Source organism: Podarcis vaucheri, assembly GCF_965113315.1.
Source record: "Podarcis vaucheri genome assembly, chromosome: 6".
NCBI lineage: Eukaryota > Metazoa > Chordata > Lepidosauria > Squamata > Lacertidae > Podarcis > Podarcis vaucheri.
The window spans coordinates 94,502,302-94,525,942 of record NC_138764.1 but is presented as its reverse complement, the minus strand read 5'-3'; the positions used below and the strand labels follow the sequence as shown (position 1 = coordinate 94,525,942).

At 39.0% G+C, this 23,641-nt stretch overlaps 1 protein-coding gene across 1 annotated transcript in view; it reads left to right on the top strand.

Annotated features, from left to right (window-relative positions):
- The window catches only part of SYCP2 (synaptonemal complex protein 2), a 45,273-nt gene extending 22,154 nt beyond the window's left edge, over window positions 1-23,119 (top strand). Inside the window, exons 22-44 of the mRNA XM_082225792.1 lie at window positions 532-665; window positions 827-1,119; window positions 2,659-2,783; window positions 2,983-3,019; window positions 3,346-3,419; window positions 3,502-3,559; window positions 5,688-5,743; window positions 6,358-6,409; window positions 7,104-7,269; window positions 7,769-7,833; window positions 8,398-8,577; window positions 9,372-9,573; window positions 11,358-11,581; window positions 13,515-13,688; window positions 14,364-14,454; window positions 14,875-15,018; window positions 16,738-16,868; window positions 18,279-18,373; window positions 18,454-18,553; window positions 19,713-19,771; window positions 19,935-20,013; window positions 22,685-22,741; window positions 22,848-23,119. Coding sequence (XP_082081918.1) covers window positions 532-665; window positions 827-1,119; window positions 2,659-2,783; window positions 2,983-3,019; window positions 3,346-3,419; window positions 3,502-3,559; window positions 5,688-5,743; window positions 6,358-6,409; window positions 7,104-7,269; window positions 7,769-7,833; window positions 8,398-8,577; window positions 9,372-9,573; window positions 11,358-11,581; window positions 13,515-13,688; window positions 14,364-14,454; window positions 14,875-15,018; window positions 16,738-16,868; window positions 18,279-18,373; window positions 18,454-18,553; window positions 19,713-19,771; window positions 19,935-20,013; window positions 22,685-22,741; window positions 22,848-22,919 — 2,668 coding nt within the window. The 3' untranslated portion in view covers window positions 22,920-23,119. The remainder of the gene's footprint in view (window positions 1-531; window positions 666-826; window positions 1,120-2,658; window positions 2,784-2,982; window positions 3,020-3,345; window positions 3,420-3,501; window positions 3,560-5,687; window positions 5,744-6,357; window positions 6,410-7,103; window positions 7,270-7,768; window positions 7,834-8,397; window positions 8,578-9,371; window positions 9,574-11,357; window positions 11,582-13,514; window positions 13,689-14,363; window positions 14,455-14,874; window positions 15,019-16,737; window positions 16,869-18,278; window positions 18,374-18,453; window positions 18,554-19,712; window positions 19,772-19,934; window positions 20,014-22,684; window positions 22,742-22,847) is intronic.
- Window positions 23,120-23,641: the final 522 nt, after the last annotated feature.

Here is a 23,641-nt window from a genome sequence, read left to right as displayed (position 1 = left end):
TCTGAGAGTAAACTAATTGGCATAGTCTCTGTGTCTTCTACTTTCCCATCATAGCCAGGCTTTAAATAGCCAGGCAAGCAGTAGATGATTTTGTGTCTAAGAGCACTGCTTTGGGAGAAGGCATGGCTGATTGCTGAGCAAGTCAGGCTTACTCTTTTAAAGCCTCCACATTTTTTGCAGGGGAGCAGAGCAGACACCAGTGGCTTTTGCATTTCTTCAGGAAGATGGCAGGCCACTCATAACAGTTTTTATGTGTTTCCTGGAGGCGAGGAACCTTAAAGTTTTTTAAGCTGCCTTATACAGACAATCAGGTTAGCTCTGCTGTTTCTGAGCAATTGGTTTACAGTAGTCTATAGGCCTTAGGTCCAAAGGAAAAAAGAGAAGTGTTTTTCTGGAGCACTTTTCATTGCAATAGAGCCCAAAACTATGATTCACAGACCTATGATTCACAAAGCCTCCTACTAAGCAGGGAGGGACAACCACATACAGTAGTGATAAAAGTAGGATTTTCTCCCCATTTGCTTTATTTAGGTTACCTGGCATTCTGGAAAATTCTGTTGCAGAAGCTAGAACTCGGGAAAAACAGAAGTGTTGGGTACCTGAGCAGATAATATCACATTGTAACAAGCAGAATAGTAGTGCACTGGGAAATACAGACTATCAAGGTTAAACTTTTACTTCATTTATTAAAAGTGTTAAATCAGCTTTTTCTTAAAATCTCATTTTTAACTTCATTTTGTGTATGTGTGTATATTAGGTCCTAATTCATGTAGTAAAGCTGTCAAGCCAAGCGTGTTCACGTCAGTATTTGAAATGCCTTCTCCAGGGCTGAAAAACAAACGTCACAGCTATGGAAAAATCGTGGAGCAGCAATACAATGAAATCAGTAAAATACCAGAAAAAACTGGCAATATAAAGAGCACAGAGTCACGGAACAGTTTTAAACATTTGGATGAGAGCATATCAAAAGATAACAGCATAAAGCTTGCTCCTGGTAAACATGAAATATCACTTAAAGCAACAACGAGTTCAAGACATTCAGAATTCGTTATGGAAACCAATGACGACGCTAGCTTTGATGTTTCTTTTGGAAAAGGAACTGACAAGAAAACAGATCAGGTAAAATGAGAGAAGGCAAAGCAGCGTCAGAATTACTTTTCTATTTGGAAATCATAGTCATGACTTTTCATATTTTTTAATAAAGTGTCTATAATCACTACATCAAGTAAACCTGCCAGTTTGTTAAGATTTCAAATTGGTACAGTGTCACGCACCAAGCCGGTCAGTAAATCACACAGTTCCAAAGCTACACGATCTTCACAAACTGTTCTGTGTTTCAGGCCTAATGAGCACACCAGGTCATGCCCTGTAGGTCCTACTCCATGAAATCAGCTGCAGAGACTAAAAGTGCTGCCTGCCTACAGCCATCTGTGTCTCCTCCAGGGCTTAGCAATCAGAGACTGTACCTCTGTGCAGCCTGCCTTGAATAAATGATGATGATGGTGATGATGATGATGATAATAATAATATTTATATGCTGCCCATCTGACTGGGTTGCACCAGCCACTCTGGGTGGTTCTCAACAAAATATTAAAGACACAGTAAAACGTCACCCATTTAAAACTTCCATGAACAGGGCTGCCTTCAGATGCCTTTGCTTTTCCTGTTTCATAACTCTTCTTGTTCCAGGGGGAAGGAGTTTATTGCAGCAGAGGGGTGGAGATACCCATTACTCTCATCTCTGCCTCTGAACCTCCCTCTTCCCACTTGTCTGCTTCAGCTTCTGCCTTTGATTCATGACGTCTGTCTGCCACAGCTCCCAACTCACTGAGCCCTGTTACCCTTCAACTTTTGACACCTCTTCTTCCCATTCTTCTCCCTGTGTCATAGTTGTCCAACTGCCACCCTGGACTGGGTTCCCCAGCTAGTTTCTCCCACCACTCCTCTGTGTTCAACCAAAGCATTGCATACAGATATCATAACATCTATTTAGGTTAAAATATTATTTCAAAGAGGTTGTGAACTGCTAAACATCACTTTCAAAATATATTTTTCTTTAAAATTGGTAAGTGCTTCATAAACGTTATCATTAAAGTGGACTGCATTTACAAGTGCCCTGGTACCTAAACCCGTGTTTAAAATTATTGTCACTTAATGGAGACTGTCTGCAGCAGGGATAGTGAACGTGGTGCACTCCAGATATTGTTGGGCTACAGTTCCACCATCCTTGACTCTGATTCCAGCCCTGATCTACAAAATAAAACGTAGGAAGAGACATGCCCTGTAATTCTAGAGAGAACTAATGTGAATGGGGGAGAAAGCTTGCTTGTTTGCTGGATTTTTTTTTTTTTAAAAAAAGGGGTTTTGGAAAGGTTCCATTCAAAAGCTTTCTTGTTCATCCAGTTGATAAACTCCAGTAGATAACTCCCAAACCATTTTTGCTCAGCTTTATTTACACTTATCTCCTTACTGCTGTTAATATAACTGCAAATGGCTTTAGTGGAGCAGAGATTTCCTGCGTTTTGTATGAATGTTCTTCATTTTCTAGCTACTAGTATACAGAAACCTTTGACTTTCCGAACGGTGCTGTAGAAGCTGTACTATTCTACTAATCAGATTTTCTGGTAAATTTAACAAATTATTTTCAAAATCTTACAGAAAGCAAAACAAAAAGAAATGATGGAAACTACAGAAATGTTACTAAGTAAAATCAGCAACCGATACAAAGGAATGGATGGTGCAAAAAGTACAAGAAAATTGTGCCAGTTCTTTGCTAACAGGAGGTATTCTATACATATTTTCTTTTTATAGTAGTTACTTGCAGGCTAGAAATGTATTTAGAATTGCAACATTTTACTGATCTTGCTTTAATTTCCATGATATTACTTAATTCCCTTAAAATATAGCATTAAAGCACGTTTTTTACTAATGAATTTTCTGGTATGAAATAGATTTATTATTTATTTTTACTTATTTTTACAGCACATCTTTAAATAAATCAGGTTTCAGTGTTTGCAAGGTATGTTGTTTTTCTATACAAAGAGGTATATTAAATTTTTGTTTTACAATTGTTTCAATATGTAAGAATAAAATATACATTTTTATAGTAAATTTAATGTTTGACTCGATCACTTATTAATAATTACTGATCTAAAACTCCTTAGTGATATTTCATCTTTAAGATTTTGAACCTATTTGGGGGGCACCTTATGAGGCCAAAAAGCAACTTTTAAATATTCATATAATTAAATAAGTCTTATTGAAGTAAAAGAGGATTGCATGAGTTGAGGAGGTGTATTAATGCCACTAGACAGTTTTTCCCCCTAACTCTTCTTTTATGCCTAGAAAAAAAGTCAGAGCAGAAGTTCTAGAAGTTTAAAAACTACTACTTTGCTCAACGTAACTACTGGGCACCTTATGTAAGTAAAGCACCATCTCATACAAGTACAATAATTTAGATTATGAAGAGTATACTGAATGGAGTTTTATCTCTTTTGATAGGGACGATGTCTACAACTTTAATCTGAGTGGATCTGATGAACCTACAGTAAAACTTGGAGTAAGATTAGTATTGTAGCAAATAATGTGTTACTAATTATAAATTGTAAACGGCGTTCCGTGTGCGGCTCTGGCTCGCCAGAGCAGCGATGTCACGCTGGCCACGTGACCCGGAAGTGTCCCCGGACAGCGCTGGCCCCCGGCCAATAAATGTGAGATGGGCGCACAAACCCCACAGTCTGTCAAGACTGGCCCGTTCGGGCAGGGGTACCTTTACCTTTACCTTAATTATAAACCACAAAGCCTAGGGCTTGCCAATCAGAAGGTCGGCGGTTCGAATCCCCACAACGGGGTGAGCTCCCATTGCTCGGTCCCAGCTCCTGCCAACCTAGCAGTTTGAAAGCACATCAAAGTTCAAGTAGATAAATAGGTACCACTCCAGTGGGAAGGTAAACGGAGTTTCCGTGCGCTGCTCTGGTTCGCCAGAAGCGGCTTAGTCATGCTGGCCACATGACCCGGAAGCTGTACGCTGGCTCCCTTGGCCAATAAAGCGAGATGAGCATTGCAACCCCAGAGTCGGTCACGACTGGACCTAATGGTCAGGGGTCCCTTTATCCCTTTACCTTTACCTACATTAGGTAGGGTATAGCAGCCCACATAAGGCAGTCAATTTGGGAGTACCGTTATAATGGGAAGAGCAGTCCTAATGGTGGGAAGTGCAGAGTGACAGATTCACTGCCACATCCTTAACCTTAGGCTATATTTTCAGGCTGGAAACTGCACTGTCTCTGTAACACCCTGTTTTGCAGCCCTCCACTTAACTACTGCCAGCAGCAGCAGCTTCCCAAGACACCCATGCTTACAACCGGAACAGTGAGGCCTCCATAGTGGCAAAGCCCCACTGTTGACAGAAGGGTAGCTCCTAATTGTATCCCATGCAACAGCACATTTTTGAATTGTGTACTTCATTATTCTCTTTTTTGCCACCATGTGCCTTTGAAATTTTCTGGCTCCAGCTCCAGACATATCCCCAAACTGGGAGAAATTTAGAGGGAACAAACTGCACTTAATGTAAATGAATGATCGCTTAGGTAAATAAATAATTATAACATAATCTTGGCCCACTTTCATTTTCTTTACATAGTATAAATGATTTACCATATGGCTTATTTTTTTAAAAGAAAACATTTTATTCAGCATGCTCCTTTGGTGATAATTTTTAAAAACATTAACGATAATACATCAATCCAATTCAAGTCACAGACAACTAATCAACAAGCAGGACACTCAGATTTAGGTGCATCAAATACATCAAAGAGTTCATCCTGCTAGCTCTGCATTCAGATTCCCATCTGCATCATAGGTAACTGTAGAAGAGATTTTGCACACAAAGATAAACATAGACAGAATAAAATAAAATCACTCACTGAAATAAAAGGATTGCATTAAAACTGATAGTCCAAACACCATAGCCTGTCATTGTCTATCCACCTGCTCACTGCTTCCAAATGACAGTCACTAGAAGCCCAGAGAAAACGATGTGTTCCTATTGCCACCTAAAACAACATGAATGTTGCAAGGCTCTCCTCTGGCAGAGTAACTCCAGCAGTAGAGCAATAATGGCAAATGAAATCTGTGTATAGGGCAGTTATAATGGGTGGAATGCAGGCTTCACGAAGCAGCTCATCTCATGCTTTATTCAAAGGGCAGCATGATTTGTATGGAAAACGTGATTCCCTCAGATACCCATAATATAAGGATATATTAAATTGAAAGGAGCTGATTATATTTTCCATGCCTCTAACATTTTAATAGGGATATTTGCTACTTCAGAGGTTCATAATGAGATTTGGAACCATGTAAAAGGTGTTTATTTAGAAGGGGCTTATCAGTATCTAACCCTATGCATTGCTACAGCTATATACAAAATAGACTGGATTAATGGAGGATATGGAAAAACAATTGTAGTATTTCCTATGCTGTTTCAGTAATTTAATTTTTACTAAGTCTCTATAGTCTTTTGCAGAAGGATACAGTCTGTTTTTGTAAATTTCATTACAAAAAGGAAATAAAAATACCTGATTGCTTGGGTGATATAACCAACAAAAATAGATGAACAAGAAAAAAAAGTTGCAATGAGATTTGATTTATTTTTGTTTGATTTATGTCTTTTTGTATTTACATTTTAGATCCAAGAATTTCATCTTACCAAACTGGAAGCTAGTACTGATGTTCCAAAGAAAAAGTAAGCATATTTGGATCATTAGACCCAAATTCCTTTTAACCCACCTTATGATTATAAAAGTATAAGTACATATATTTTGATTTGATTACTACAGTGGTACCTCTTCTTACGGACATGATCTGTTCAAGGGTGCCGTTCGGACCCCGAAAAATCCATAAGTAGAGCCCCGCTTCTGCATGTGACGCAATAGAGCGCTCATGCTCTCAGGCGTGCGTGGTGAAATCCGGAAGTATACACTTCTGGGTTTGCCGCATTCACTACCCAAAAATCCACAACATGAACCTAACGCAGCTAGAGGTATGACTGTATTTTACACAACCATCTCAAGACAATGTATGATAAAACAGCAAAAATATAGGTAAAAATATAGGTAAAAATATAAAAAGCCCATAAATCTGAAACAAAACTAAAACAGACACTTGTAGCAAAGACCCATTTATCCACCTGAGAAAGCTTGTTGGAACAAAAATATATTCAGTTGTTTCCAGAAGTGTAGATAGTGGGCACCTGTTGTATCTTGATAAGATTTTCCAGACATTCAAGTAGTCAAAAAACAAATTAATCCAAATAGAGTACCTATAATTTTTACATGATTTACTTTATATTTGTTTCAGGAACCATGGAAATAAAGAGGAAATTATAATCCAAAAGAAGCAAGATAAGAAGGTATTTAAAGACCAGGAATACAAAAGAAGAAGAATTAAAAGTCCCCAATATTTAAAACAGTTTGTTCAGTAAATATATTATACAAGGGGTACAAAAAAGCCATCTACAAATCATGAATGTAATTCATAGATTAATATACTCACAAATCCAGATTTCTTGCATGGGGAGCCTTTCTGTGTGCTGGAAGTGGAGGAGGAGGGGGCTGCAGTGGCAATGAATGACTGCCTAGCATGGAGTAAAGCAGCCACTCTGTTCTTCTGTTAGCCAATCAAAAAACTACTAGGAGAGAAGGGGTAGACCTGAGAGGGAATTCTCAAAGAATGGGCAGACCTGAGAGGGAATTCTCAAAGAATGAGAATTTGCCAAGAGCGGAGCCATTGTATTTCCGACCTTCTCAGCCCTACCCACCTTTTCTGTTATAATATAGTGTTAGCTAAGCTGTGTTAAGTTATGATGAGAGTGCTATGGACCCAGTTTTAGCTATTGGTTGACAGTTGGGAAATTTACCCTGGACCATAATTGGCTATTTTGACAACCACTGGGCTTAAATCAGTCATGGCAAACTAGTTTCATTGGTTTTGGTTGTCTTCAGTGTTTGACTTGTTTAAGGACTCAGTCATAAGTAATTTAGCTGGAAAGGCTCCTGCAAATTTAATGTCAGTAAATGGTTTATCAGTGTTTTCTTATTTTATAGAACAGAACTAATAAAAACAAGAAACACCTTTTCAGTGACACAGATACAGAATATAGAGATGACAAGACAGATATTAGCTGGCTAAGAGAATCGAATAGAAAACCTAAACTGCAGCTAGTTGACTATAGCAGACCCAGAAAACAGAAGTCTAAAACGCTGGATACAAGTACGCAATCTATATATTACAAAGTTTATAGCTGTAACGATTTCACTTTGTTCTATGATAGTAAATGTCTTCTTATTTTGCTGACTTGTAGACTTTCAGTGTAGTATACTTAAAACATGTCAGATGAATTTCTAGAATTGGATATTATATTTGTCCCTGACAGATTTAGTGGGGGAAACTAGTGGTATTTTGCTGTTTCTTGATTGGGTAAAATATGAAAATAGTATATCGCTTACTTTTCAATATACTCCACTGGAACAAACTTTATAGATCAGGAATGACAGGTTAGAGTTCCTGTTCATTAATGGTACTCTGATTTCACATTTTAAATGACTATATGTACCTACATTGAGGGCATCTAGGGCATGTTTAATGACATATGAATCAAATATTTTAAAATTTGTTCTGAGTAGTGAAGCAGAACATAATTGGCCTAAATGAAGTTCTTTTGCACTTGATGTTGTAAGGTTTTGTTTTGTTTTGTTTTGTTTTGTTTTAGATATAAATTCTGTATCACCAAGCATGGGGGAAATACCTCAACAGAAGAAAATCATAAATGATAAGGTATGATAAAACTTTCAAACTGTATATCTTAGAAGCATTAATACTGAGTATCCATATGATAAGACATATAAATAATCTGATCGCATAAGCAAAGTCGATTCAGTTTGCTGTGCAATATAAGGAGGAGCTGTTTGGCCATTTTTCATTTCATTTTTTTCTGCCTTGCTTGAAGCAGACCTATAATTTCTTTGAACTCCTATTCTGGCCTGTTATCTTTACTCAAGATTTACCAGTCTTTCCTGTTCAATGAATTCCATGCATTGATTTGCCTGTTTTCTCCTCATTAAAAAGGGGTAGAAGCAAGGATTTAGTTTTCTTTGCTTGTGTTCACCTTAGCCTTTCCTGCCCTTTTCCCGTTACTTCTGTTATACTTTCCTGCTACTAGCGACATGCCAAAGACTGTTTTAGATATGGGAGCCATTTTGTGTTATTCCATGCCCTCCACAGACCTCACATTTTGTGGTTGGCCCCCATGTCACTTCCTCAAAATTCTGAATGTGCTCATTGGCCAGATAATTAATAAATCATCACTAACATGTTTGTACATTGTTGGAATAAATAAAGGTACCAGTTTCTACCAATCAATGTGGTAATGATACTGTGGGGAAAGCAGCACCAAACAGATCAAGACAACCCAGAAAAGCAGCACTAGCTAAAAAACGCTATAAAGAACTCTCAGATTCATCAACTGAAAGTGAAGAGGAATCAGTACACTTAACTAAGAAAGACATTTTAAAAGAACGTGTAAGTTGTAATTTATTGTGCAGCATTATTAATTATTTTAGATTCTGTTAGAGTTTGCATTTTAAAGACTCCCTAGTAAAATAAAAATAATTGTAAATATGTTGAAATGCCCTTAACTGATCTTAAACAATTAAGCTGTAATAATATAAAAATAGAAAACATTTTTTTTTAGCAGAGGGTAAGGATCCCATTTCTCCCTAGCACTCTGAATTTGTAATTGTACAAATTTATCGTCGTTTTAAGCACCAAATAAATGCCCATGATAGATTGTAGTTCCAGGAGAAGGGAAACAGAAAAGGCAGAGAAATGTGTGAATATTAGTACAGTACCAGGTTAAAGAAGGAGAAATTGAAATGCTACCGGAAAAATACTAGGGCAAACGTAGCATGATAGAAATACAGTTACACTCTTAGATTCCTACTTTGTCTAATGGTAAAACACTGAGTGGAATTCCTTGTCACTCTGTGATGTGTTTTCCATCAGTGCAAGCCTTTCAGTTTGCCAGATAGAATGATTCCCCCCTTCTTCTTGCCCTGTGTGCTGTTCTTGAGGTTTCTTTTGACACACACCCCTGCCAAATCAGTTTTTTGGGGGAAGGATGGAAAAGCCCATTGTACAAGTGGAAGTCTTTTTGCAGGGCTTCCACTGATGAGGCTCATTAAATGAATCTGGCCCAATATTTTTGAATTAATATTTTAATTATTAATTTTGTTTCCAGCATAAAATCTTCAGTGTGCTTAGTATCTAGTGAAATGTGTCAGTTTTTGTTTGTTTGTTTGTTTTTGTATTTTCAGCCGGAACACAAAAGTATGAAAAACAAAGCTGTCGATCAACCAAAGGTACAACAGTGTGTTGCTTCCAGTGAGGTGACCAAAATAAAACAGGTACAACAAGTAAAAAAGTCCACTAAATCAAAAGATAATGTGCCGAAACAACAAATGGAGTTATCACCACTGTCTTCATCTGAGAGCCTACCTTCTTTTGAGACACTGAGAGGTAAGTTTTATATTTTTACTTGTATATTTGTTATTGTGTGTAATATAATACTGAAACTTAAATACATGCATACTGGTACAACAAAGCATTAAAACATTATAAAATTATATAATCATAAAATACAAAAAAAAAACCTAACAGTGGTTTATAACACGCAATATTTAACAGTTTTGGGATAACTAAAATTAAACTGTAACAGTGAAACCCAGCAAGATTTTTTGTGATTTTTGTTGCCATACATCTCTTAACACTGTGATTCTGCAGCTGGGGCACCATCAGGAAACTATTCACTGGATAGACACCTATTAATAGCTCTTGTCAGATGCCTTAATTTGGAGAACATGGCTTGATGTTCCTCTTCTAGATGCAGTCCTGCCTACCACTTCAGAGAAAACAACCAATTTCTGTAGGCTGGGGGTGGGGGCAGACTTTCTAAGAATAATTGAGAGCTGCTGAAAACCTACAATTTATGCTGAAGGGGAAATGATATTTTACTGGTACCTACGCAACACAGGCTACCCTCCAAAAGCTACTGGGTATCTGTTAGACTCAAGTAATTCTAGATTTTTATAGTAGTGTACTTTCTTTACTGTTTCTTTCCTGCTACCTCTGAATTGCCAGACTTAGATGTTAGATCTGATAAATTAAGAGAGCAACAGAGGTAACGAATTCACCTACTCTGTTACTGACAGTCTAGGTAAGTCATTGTGCTTTTCTGATGAAAAGTGTAATGTCTGGTGAGTAAAATCTCTGGAAGAAAACAATTAGAAAACTGCAAGAAAAGAATTTTGTGTCAAGGAATGCAATGTGTTATCACTGGAGAGGGGTGATAGTTACAAGGCAAATGAACATAGCTCATTGACAGAGCACATGCTTTGCATTAAAAAAGAATCAGGGTTCAGTCCTAGTCATCTTTAGGTAGTGTTGGAAAAGACATCTGTCTTAAACGCTAGACAGTCACTACCAGTCAGTGGCTTGCCTTAGATGCAGAAGCAGAGTGTTGGTGCACACTGCTCAGCAGTGTCCACTTTTCTCTTCCCCTGCTTCTGTCGCACTGGAAGGAAGTATCCAAAGTACTGGCTTAGCATTATGAGCAAGCCATCACTCATTGTTTGTTGCACCTAAACATGCCACAAGCAGTAATTGATTCCACTTGCGGCTTGTTTGGAAAGAAACAAATCACAAAAGTGGTTCACATGCAGCAGTAACCCAGTGCTCTAGTTTGTTTCCTCCCAGCATGGCAAAGGCAGGGATGGGAGAGAAGCAAATCAGATGCTTACTGAACATCACACACTATCATGCTGCTTGTTTGCATTAGAAAGTGTTTTATTTTAAAATATGGTTTAACATATGAACCAGATGGACTAATGGTATTCAGTGTTATAAGATTGCTTGCTGTGTTTCTGTACAATGAAAGAACACGTTTTACATGCTTGAGATCACAGAAATCTCCAGTTCAAAAGAAGGACTGGGAAAGATCCCTGACTGAGCCTCAGGAGAGTTGCTGCCTGCTAGAAGATAAAATGGACTAGACTAGAGGAATGGAGTGGTTGCTTTGCGTGTTAGATAGCTTCATATATTCATCATGCCATAGCTTCCCTTCCCTCATGAGTTTGTAGTAGAACGTAACATGAATATGCAGTTGAAATTTAGAACGGGGGTTGAGGTTGGGGAGGAGAGTTCACAGCCTGAGACTTGCACAAGCACATTCTTAAGTGTTCAGTGGTCAGATGCTGTGTATGAACAAACCAATATGTTGAATTATGCCTTTATTATTTGTTTAGGCTGGCAGAAGGGAACAAGGGAGGAATCTCCTGATCATATTTCAGAGAGAAGGTCATCTTTGTCATCCTTGCTTCACACACCTGAGAAGGAAGAATCCTTGAGCAATATCAAAAATGTGTCTGCTCTAGTGAAAATGGATAAGTTAATGCAGCTTCCTGAAAAGGAACAAACACAGATGTTTGAATCTGAAGACTTGTCACCTGTTTTAAGTCCAATTCCTTCGGTAAATATGGAGTATTTTTAAAAAGAATTACCTTAATTCAGATATTATATTAAAAACTATTAGTTTGATATGTAGAGGCCATACCTATTCATGTTTGCTAGGAAGTAACTCCCATTGACTTCAGCGGTGCTAACTCCCAATGTCATGTGCGTAGGATTACAACCTTCTTATTCTTCCTATTCATGATATTTGTATTTTGTCCTTCATTCATAGATTTCAAGGTGGTTCACAGCAAAAAATACCCTAGTAATTAGACAAAGTAGGTTACTACAGCTGTCTTTACTTTGCCTTTGCTAAAATACAAATGATGTAACACACAGTATAGAAAAGCCTATAATCTCATTTCTCCTTCTAGTGGTCACAATATATGTATATTGTGTATATGTATATAAGGAAGGGAGTGATTTTTTTCCTATGGTGTTTTCATTTTTTTATTTGATTAATCTGATTTTCCATATATACTTGCAGCATAGTCGTAAGCATATTTGGTCAGGTAAGCCGCATTGAGTTCAGTGGGCTTACCCCCTGCCTACTACTGAATTTGCTCATAAGTCTGTTCACACATACATTTGGACCCTCATCTACTACATGTTAATGGAGGCACAACTTTGAGTTATTTTTATCTGGAGACAGTCTCACACCACAGTGGTTATTTCACTATGCTACTATCAATTTAGAAATGCCAACACAGTCTTTCTTAATTAGGGGAATTATCAAGAAAACAAAGATTTAGCTATAAGTGGAGAGTAATAAGTAAAATGGCTTTGCTGCTTGAAGTACCAGTACAGACAAGTAAAGCAGCAAGACAGTTGTTACAAGTTGCACAGACTACCCAAACCCATATTACATGTCCTGTAACCTTAATAATTACATCCCAGGGAAGGAAGAGTTAAGGAGACATTGTTTCTTGAATTTCGCCTTGACCTGCAGTGACATGGTCACAACTGAGTCCAGGGTTCCTGGCATCAAATCATTTGATTTGTCTTGGGGTATTTACAGTTACATTAAGCTTGCAAAGTAAAGTTCCTGTGCTCTCTTAGAAGGCTCTCAACCTGCTTAAGTTAGGATGGGAAGACTGATAAGAACCCGCCTGATACAATTCCAGAATTAGAAAAAGCTTTCCTTTTGGAATAGTTGGCTTGAGCTTCCCACAAGGGGCCTGACTAATTCCAAATAAAATAGCACATTTGGTTGAGGAGCAGGAAGGCAAGGATAAGAAATCTAGCCAAGGTTGAAGGAGTCTCATACCAGCATCCATTGGAGCAGGTTTGAAACAGAGCAGAGTAGAGCAGTATTCTGGGCAAAAGGCTGAACAGTTTGGGCATCAGCAAGATATGCATTTACAGCAAAGAAGCTTCCTGTCAGGCTTAAAGACAGTTCTAGACAGAAGCGATATTGAGTGTTAATTATTTCCAAGTACTGAGTCATTACCAGACATATTGATACAACTTTCTCACTGCAGAGTGACAGGAAGGTCTCAAGAGGTCTCTGGACAATCAAAAAACAGCATGAGGTTATTGAGGTGTCTCTCATGATGAAGGGAGGTGGCACTTTCCCAGGAAATGCAAATTTAGATATAATCTAGTTATTGGTGGAATATACTTACTGGAGGAAGGCCCCAGGGCTGAATATATGTATGCTTGCATAAGATACAACAAAGGTTCTGTACTATCCTTTCTAGTCACAGCTGACACTATGAGATAAAGTCCGCTTAAACCAATGTTGCCTTCTGTGTTACTTCAAATAGTACTGCACTCATTGCTCAGAGCCATTCAAAATATAGTTCCAAGGCATGTACAAAATTCTGACTGAACCAAGCTTCTCGGTTAACAGTTTTCTGAAGGTTGCAACCTTCAGTGATCTTACACATTGGAAAAATCTGCATGTGTATTTTTCCTTAGAGTCATTTACCAAAAACCATTTTTCTTTGTAGCTGAACCTTAGTCCCTCCACTACAAAAAGAAAAGGCACCAGTGTCCAAAAAGCAGATGTAGCAGACAAATATGGCACTCTTGAAGCAATTAGCATGCAAAATTACTCTCTAAACAGATCATCTGATATAGAACTGAAAGATCTTTCTGAAAACCTTGTGAAAAATGGGAAAGAGGTACATGATATCCAATGCAATTGTTGCGTTTGGTGGCGAAATAGTTCTCTTTTGCTGTTATTGTTATAGTTATTGTTCTTGTAGTTACTGTTCTTTTATTCTTGTAGTTATTGTTTTTTGAAAATACATTTCTTCATTGTTTCAGATTGAACATTTTGTTGTGGAAACAGTCAAAAAGAATTGGCCAATGCAAATTCTAAATACTATACTACATTTCCCCCTGTTTTTATGAAAGGCACAAACTGTTTGCTATTTGCCTTTGAAATTTATAAGCCCAGCAAACATTTATTTCTACATACCATACTTTTTAAAGCTACATTTGGACTGAAATTCAAAACACAATTGCTAGGGAGTGAGCCCTATTGAATACAAGGGGATCTGAGCAGGGCCTCACAGGACACAATCCAGCCAACATTTTTTAGTTCCAATTATTTCAGTGAGAGATATTTAAGCATTTTATAGAATTTAAAAGTGCTTAACTGTAGCTGGATTATGCCATATGTTTCTAAAGCACATTAGTGTAACTGTTGAAAATTAATTTTAAAGTATTGGAGCAACTGTATTTTTGGCAATTTTTCATTTATGTTGTCTGTTAAATATTCACATGTTAGCTTAATCTAAGGTAATCTTACAAATTGATTTAACATTTGGTTAACATTATGCAACTATTTTTAGGGTTCTGTATCTCCATCTCAATTATCCACACCTAGCAAAAGTGAGGAAGAACTATGGCATGCGGAACCTCTTACTAACACACATAAATCTGGTTTGTAAATTTTGCTTTCTGAAAAAAAAATATAAGCAGCAGATCTGTAGTTTGCTATATAGACAATGGAAAGTCTTTAATTTCTTGCTGTCTATTTTACATGGTCTGAGAAAAGTAGCTGCATATTGTTTGAAAATTGGGGCTCGCTAAGTTTCTAAGTGGATGATTGCAAATCATTGCATTATTCCCGAGGGCACTTTCTTTCTTGTCAGAATACTGCTATATGCCCCCTTTCTCATGGCAAACTAAATATAATGAACTTTTTGAGCTCCAAGGAGCTGCAGAAACAAATTATGTAGCACTTCTGTGTCTTGTGATATGCACACCCTTACATGCTGTTTAGGTATTGAATTGAGCACAACTATATAATGCTGTATTTTATTGCTGTGGTTTATAACATTTGTTTAAATATTGTCTTAGGACCTACAATACATACTAATTTCAAACGATTGTACTGTGAGGATACTGAAAGTGATTCTGATGAAGAAGGAGTTAAAAGAGAGGGAAGAAAAAGAAAGCTGCTCCCTAGAAAGTTATTTAAAGCAGATAATAGCACTTGTAAAGGTCAGCTGGAACTGAAGTTGCTCTTTGAAATGGTGTAAAATGTACACACATCTCAACTTTCCCATCTCAGTCATTTCATCTGTAATATTAAAAGGCATTTAAGTAAAATAATAAAAGTTGGGCTCTGAAGAACCACTGAACTAGTTATTAGCTCAAGGAGGCTCTGAACATATATTTCTCCCACACACCCAGCTATATGGCTTCTGAAACTGGGCAGAGTTTCCAAAGCAGTTTTATTCAGTTGAAATAGAAGGGGGGGGGACTGGAACTTCTAAGGCCTTGGGTATTCGTAAAGTATTTATGGAATCCCAACTGGAAGTCTCTGTTAATAGGGAAGAAACTTACTGTGAATTAAGTGCCTCCTCCTTATTTGACAGGGAGTGTCAGAAACTATATAAGTGCTTGTAACTCTATCTTGCTCTGACCATCGCTGTTGCAGTGCATGTGTTCTTAATATATATTTTCAAAATACCCTTGTAATTTTGCATTTTTACATCATAGCATCATGTGAGATACATAGATTACACTCACAGCTGTGGTTATCGTAATATATAGTGAATGGTTACAATTCAAAATGAAAACCTAAGAATGGTTTACTGCAAGATTAAAGAATTGTTGCAAAAGTCAGTTTCATCAAACACACACTCCTCTTCTTGCAAGAGGAATACTTTAGAATTAGAAGTCCAAGTCTTTGTCAAATGCTTCTGATATACAGTGCCACCTTATGATGAAAGGTGGAACAACATCTTCTGCAAATACAAATTGATCATTTGAATTTCCCAGCAAATTTTGTTGAAGAGCATAACAGTATTAGCTTTTTCCCCCTCTACTTCTTTGAACGTCTAAACGGGCTCTATTGGATGCCATTCATATGATTGTTTTTCTGTATGAATATAAGGGGGAAAACTTGCTGCTATGTGTGATGGTAACATACCCATCTATTTCATACATATGTTGGAAAGTCACGATTGGCAATATGTTTCCAAAATGGGGATATGTTAACAAAATTGGCTTAGGGTAACATTGAAGCTAAGCAGGTCTGGGCTTGATCAGGTCTTGGATTGATATGTATGGCACCATGCATTGAGGTCATTAATGTAACATTTCTAACAATCTAACATTTGCACGATCTTTACACTTTATCATGTACCGTATATGCGTATACCAATAAATTGCTGTATGTGAAAGAGTGTTTAGGTTGCCGTTAGTTAAGATTTTATTTATTTACTTATTTTGTTAGTCACTTTATTTTGCCCAGGGCAGCCCAAAGAAACTTACAACCAACCACACAAACAAAAATACCCACATAGATACATTATAACCAAAGGAGAAAGCAAATACATTAAGAAAGATCCACATCTGAAAGGCCAGAGGTGGTTAAAAGCCACCTGGTTATAGAGGAAAGTTTTTGCCTGATGCCTGAAAATATGCAATGAATGCGTCAGGTGAGCCTCCCAGGGGAGAGCAGTCTACAAATGAGGAATCACTGCAGAAAAGGCCCATCTTCATGTTGCCACCCTCCAGACATCTCATGGAGTAGACACACATAGAAGGGCCTCAGATTATGATTGCAGGGTCTAAATCAGTTCATATGGGAAGGGGCAGTCATTGAAGTTATTTGAATAAGCACCATATATCTTAGGAAGTGCATCCATAGTGATAAGAGTATATAATAGATGGCATCTGAATCATGATACATAAATATTTTTTATTTTTTAGTTTCTGAGAGCATGTCTCCTTTGTCCATCAATGATGCGTCTACATTTGATGGAGAAATCTGGAGTGCTGACAGTTCAAGTGTAGGGATGATGTGTCAGAAGGTTTGCAAGGAGTTTGCCAGGAAAACACAGGCGAGTCTTTTTTATTTATCCCTAATATCGCACACCTTTTATTGGTAGAATATTTAGTCTTGTTAAGAAGAAGGTTACATATAGACTTGGGGGTTGCTTTTGATTACAAATGGGGATATTCCAGATAACAGCAGAAGTTATCCTGCTCTCCAAGAAGTCCTCTGTAAATATCATTATTGTTGCGTGCCCAGGCACTGTGATCCATCACCCTGCAGCAGTGTTAAATGACCACTTGTGACAACAATCGTTTTGGTTCACATCCGGCCACAGCTTTATTGATTACATATGTAAGTGGCTTTAGCTCAGGCCAAATCCTGCCTGTTGGTTGATTCTCCTCAGGGGTAAATCGTTGGTGAGGGAGCCCTATGACATTCATCAAATAGGTTGATGACTGCCTTTTGAGGAGTGCAGTGTCCCTAGCCCCCGAATGGGCATCTTGACAGGAGTACCTCCTCCAGGATCCCTTTAACAGTATACCCCATTCCCTTGATGGGGTAGGCAGAAGGCTTACAATATCCATTTGAACCAATAACTAAGGCTTAACCGAATGCCTTATCCGCCCAAGTTGTGACAATTGCTATGAGGTAGGTGAAACCCCCAGGTCAGCCAATTGACCTGAAGGACAACCCCCCCCCCAGCCCCGAATACAGCAACCGATCGTAATCAATAGCAAGCTCAAAATAGTATTACCCCCCATGGTGGGTAGGATGCAGTTTAACTAAAGACCATAGTGCCAGGCATGGAGGCTGCACTCTTTAAATACCCTGGGAGCAGCCTTGAGGGAATTCCTATGACAGACTCAGTCAGGCCCGCCCCTCAGAGTGCCCGCCTTTTGGTCTAGCTGCTATTGGCCAATCTACAACTGGATTCAATTCTACCTTTCCTCCGGCCAGTGGGAGAGCTTCTAACTGCTTCCTGGGGATCTGGCTGAGGTGGCTGGGTGCAGTGGGATGCTGCCATGCCACCCACCAAAGAGGGTAAGCAGAATTGTTGTTACTAAATTTGTTACCTGCCCTTCAACAGCAGGTGACCAAGCAGGTTGCAACAATTTAAAATTCAAACAGTTAATGCAGATTACAATCACAGGAGTAGGATAGGCTCTGAAAAGGCATATCTCAGATGTCAAAGGCCAGGGTAAAGAGAGAAAAGAGAATTCATTGTCTGTGTTCTAGTACAGAATATTCTGGCCTTCCATGTGCTTGTCATTGCTTATGAAATGCTTCCAGGGGATAAATCTGTCACTTTGCTTTCATGCAATCTTTTAAAATGGCAGCTGGAGTATATTTTTTCAGAGTTCTGGTTTTTAAAGCATCGTTTTGGGAAACCTTTCAGGAGGAATGGTGTGTGGTTCTTATATGGAAGGGGTGGGAATTGACAGGACATAATTTTTGTTTTCTCTTCTGTTTTTAGAGCCGCTCAAAGAGAATGGACAATTTTACAAAGCAGTCATTGAAAACAACTCACCAGCATTTGGATGCAATGAGTAGTGAGTTACATAAGTGCAGGTGTGTATTGAATAATTGCTCAAAAATGAATGTTCTGTTGCATGTATTGTGTATTTTTCTTTTTCTTTGTATTTTTGCAGGACCAAACAGCTGGAACATCTTCATTCCTGTCTCATGAAAGAGCTTGAATGTTTTGAAAAAGATTCACAGGCTTTGAGAAATATGGAGAAAGACTTCTCAGTAGGTGTTTCTACTCACAGAAATATTAAACTACTTGAATTACTTGCTGTGATTTGAATGTAGGGAATTTAAAAGTACTTATGAACATGGAGAAATTTAAAGGGGGTTCCTAGACTGGAGGTATCCTTCCCAGAAGCCTAACAGAAAAAGATGCAGGCTCCAAGTAAGAAGATAGCCCTTTATTGAAATACAAATGAGCATAGGGACAGTCTCAAAGATTAGGAGGCTGCAAAGGACCGCAGCCAAAGCAATTTCTCTTGCACACTTCCAGATTATACACATTATTTCCATTCACTTCTTAAAGGATCGCAGCAATCTTAGCATTTGCCACTCAATGTCATCATCCAGAACCAATCAAAATCTTTTAGCTTTCAGACCAACCCTCTTGATGATTTTATGTAATTACATATAATAATTTGTCAGTGTCTTTATTAAGACTTTGACTAATGTTCCTATTCATTAAATGTCTCCCAATATCTGCTTTCATCTGTCTAAAAAACAGTTCGAGATTAATCACAATTGTCATGCCTAGCTGATCCTCTTTTCATTCATAGAATGGTCACCGTACATTCTAATAGTTTACTCTTTTCAGTGCTCGTGAATGAACATTTGCTACCAGCAGGCTATCACTTTATTACAGGCCTTTCCCCAGGTCTTAGGTATAGGTAAAGGTACCCCCTGACCATTAGGTCCAGTTGCAGATGACTCTGGGGTTGCGTGCTCATCTCGCTCTATAGGCCGAGAGAGCTGCCGTTTGTCCACAGACAGCTTCCGGGTCATGTGGCCAGCATGACTAAGCCGCTTCTGGCGAACCAGAGCAGCGCACGGAAATGCCGTTTACCTTCCCACTGGACTGGTACCTATTTATTTACTTGCACTTTGACGCGCTTTCGAACTGCTAGGTTGGCAGGAGCTGGGACCGAACAACTGGAGCTCACCCTGTCATGTGGATTCAAACCGCCAACCTTCTGATCAGCAAGCCCTAGACTCTGTGGTTTAACCCACAGCGCCACCTGCTCCCCACAATTAGCAGCATAGTATAGTGTTAAAACAACAGATTTTAATAGTAAGAGCCAAAATAAGTAAAAAAAAGCAAGGCTTGTTTCACATGTGAAAAAAATGATTTCTTATACTGATTTTTATTTTATTTTACTTGTAGAACTTTTCAAAGAAGCATTTTGAAACATTTAGTACTTACAAGAAAAATGAGCAACAGAGGTTAGTGTGCTTTCTTATTATTGGAGCACAACAGCGCATTGCATCTTTGTTGTTGCAACTACTTTTAATGTTACACAGGAGTACATGGTGCTTGTGAGGACAAGTTTTTCCCCTGTGTCAAAGCAAAGATACTTAAATGGTCTTTTGATCTATATTCTCTTAGATTTCAGAATCTTAAAACTTCATTCGAAAAGAACATGTACCATACTGCTGACGTTGAGGAAAGCATTTTTACATCTGAGGTATGTAATTTCTCCTCCTGCTTGACAGAAGGGAAGCAGTTACAGTGTACCGCTTTTAATGCCTGACTATAAACATCCCAAAAGATATACCCAACAAGACTTAATACATATGAAAAATACAAAAGCCCTCTCATGGTGGAGTTCTCCTTCCAGTAGTAATCTTGTGTCTACATTGTTTTTAGAAAGTGGTTCATATGCTGCCTTAAAGGGGGCCTAAATCTATTTTTTAAAAATAGAATTAAGTAAAATAAATCAACGACCAATTTCAATAGTAGCTAATTGGGTGATGCCGTAAATATGAATTCTAGACCTTTCCTGAGAATTGGTGTACCAGTACAGCAGTCTGAGTTGACTGAATAAATCATGTGTTTTCTGCAGGTAGTAAATGCAACAGGTAGCTGAGGACAGCCTCAGCTCCCTGGTTATGTATATTACCTCCTCCTGCTTGACAGTGGTATCTCGGGTTACATACACTTCAGGTTACAGACTCCGCTAACCCAGAAATAGTACCTCGGGTTAAGAACTTTGCTTCAGGATGAGAACAGAAATCACATGGTGGCAGCGGGAGGCCCCATTAGCTAAAGTGGTGCTTCAGGTTAAGAACAGTTTCAGGTTAAGAACAGACCTCCAGAATGAATTAAGTTCTTAACCCGAGGTACTACTGTATACATTTGTTTGTTTTGTTAAGCCCTCACCTGTGGCTCCTAGAAGCTGTCAGCATGCAACAGTGGCCACACCCCAGGAAATGGTTTTGACTGGCCAGCTAAGCCAATGCATCTCAAACCCTCAATGAGTTAGGGACTTCCCTGCATTTGAAGACAGGCTCTGGTGGATTGAGTGGATGAGATCAATAGTGAGCCAAATGATCAAGAAGGCAGTTTCTGAACATGCTGTAGAGGGAAATGGGCAGACTGGAAATGGTCAAACTGGAAAGGTAGCCCATCTAGGAGAAGGGAAACTCTGATCCTAAACCTCCGCTACCTTGTGGATATACTTATCTGTGAGAAAGATTTCTGGAGTGACCCCCCAAGGAAAAATCCATACAAACTGTCCTGCAGGACATGTTTGACAAAGGGAATAAAGCCTGCATAAACCTGGAGTGGAGTCCCTAAGATGGTTGAATGGTGTCTTGTAAGCCAGCAGCCAAGCTGGTGCCAAATGTATTGCTCTGCTTTCCTTTGGACCACATCAGTGAGGCTGAGAGAGATCTTGTCATCTGGGCAGCCCAGGACCTCCATACACATTGCCTGGGCTTGCTTACCAGGTGGGGTCACTTCAGTGCTATTAACACAGCAAAAACAACACAGGAGGCAGTTGTTACAAGTTACCATTCTCTGCAGCCACAACTTTGCCCCCATAAGTGCACTTCATTGTCTTTCAAGACAGTTGCCAAGAATGTGTTGTGTTGAATTTTGCTAGTACCTGTTAAAAACATAATGTCTGGAACACCCCAATAACACCTACTCTGCTATTATGACATGAAACCTTCCCCAGGCTCCTGCTTCTCATATTTCCAGAGATAGTGCAGTTGAGCAGGAGCACTGACATCTGCCTCCCCCTGTTGTTTAGAAGGGTGCAACTGGTACGTGGCTTATTAAGTAATTAAAGGCATTTGTGAGACCAGCATATGCATCCACAAAAGTAGCTCCCTGTGTGACTTGTGGCTTTGGCTTTGCTTCCTTTCAATGAATCTCTGCTGGCAGCAAATAATTCTGCCCCAGTTCTACCATGTGTTTGGAGTTCTGAATCATTCTGAAAAAGAGTTGCAACAGAGATTATGACCCACCTCTGTGTTGGGTCTGCATGATTCACTTGCTTGCTACCAGTCAGCAGACAAGCTAACTTAGCCTTGCAGACACCCACAACAGTGAAACATGGTAGGTGGCCTCTTCTGGGGAATTTTCTTATGGAAACCTTTGCTAACAGTGATGCTTGCTTCCTAGTTTAATTCTGATGTTTGATATTAGCTGTGGGGAACCTCTGGCACTCCAGGTGTTGCTGAGTCCCAGAAAGCATCTGGGGGACCAAAGGTTCTCCACTCATCGTTTAACTGATGTTCATGGAGGGCCACAGAAAGGCAAAGGAGAATGAGAGAACCTATTTTGAAACTGCAAGAAGACGGCTTGGGACTTCTGATGCCTTAGTTGCCTGGCAAGTGGCAATCTTCCAGCTGTGCTGTCTCAGCACAGAAGCTCTAAGAATTTCAGAAAACTATAGAGTCATTTGGTTTGACTTTGCTTTCTGCAGCTTTGTTGTTGTTTAGTCATTTAGTCGTGTCCGACTCTTCGTGACCCCATGGACCAGAGCACACCAGGCACTCCTGTCTTCCACTGCCTCCCGCAGTTTGGTCAGACTCATGTTTGTAGCTTCGAGAACACTGTCCAACCATCTCGTCCTCTGTCGTTCCCTTCTCCTTGTGTCCTCAATCTTTCCCAACACCAGGGTCTTTTCCAGGGAGTCTTCTCTTCTCATGAGGTGGCCAAAGTATTGGAGCCTCAGCTTCAGAATCTGTCCTTCCAGTGAGCACTCAGGGCTAATTTCCTTAAGAATGGATGTGTTTGATCTTCTTGCAGTCCATGGGACTCTCAAGAGTCTCAAAGGAGACTCAGCTTCTGCAGCTTTAGTCGAAATTCAAAAGTGAAAATAGACCAAATTTTTGGTTTTATTTTAGATGCAGCTAATGAAAGATGACATGAAGGGGCTCCAAGAAAAATTCCTTAAGGAAATGGTAAAAATAAAATTATATCTTCATTGTACATTACTTTAAAACAAAGTTCTTTTGTTAAAATATTTTAAAAGAAATAAAACCTAACTTAATGACTTTTTTTTCACAGCATGAAGAAGAATTGCTTAATGTTCGCAAAGGACTACATTCACTCTTTATGGTAGAAGATAAAAACTTCTAACGTGATTTATGATGTAAATGCAACAAGTTAAAAGAGACAACATGTTTGTATTGCATTTTGGTAATGTGAGTGACCCATCATTTCTGTAATGGGGTTTCTTTCTACTTGTTGATTGGATGTAATTATAGAGAGCAAAAATTTACATGAAAATGATATTTATCATTATTGTAATTTATGTAGATAAAGTATTTTTATGTTAAGTGATGTTTTGCTTTTAAAATAAATTGTGTTCTAAAAGGAATTCCAACAATCGAGGGATTTTTCTAAAATACAATGCCTAGCTTAAGTTAGTCATGAGTTACTGTATTTTTCGCACCATAGGACGCACTTTTTCCCTCCTAAAAAGCAAGGGAAAATGTGTGTGCATCCTATGGAACGAATGCAGGGGGGAGGCAGGCGGGAAAAGCCCCCAAGAGCCGCACACAAGCTCCGTGCGCTCTTGCGGGCTTTTCCACAGGAGGGAGAAGGGACTGACTGGCGGCATCAGTCCCTTCTCCCACCTCCCAGAAAAGCCAGGAGAAGCCGCGATCTCTTTAAAGGGATTGCACGGCTTCTGCGGGCTTTTGCGAGAGGTGAGGGAATCCCCCCACAAGCCAGGAGAAGCCGTGCAGCCCTTTTAAAGTGCGCGCAGCTTCTGCCGGTTTTGCGAGAGGTGGGGGAATCTCCCCACCTCCCAGTAAAGCCAGGAAAGCCCTGTGCAACCCCTCCGCCAAGGAGAGGCT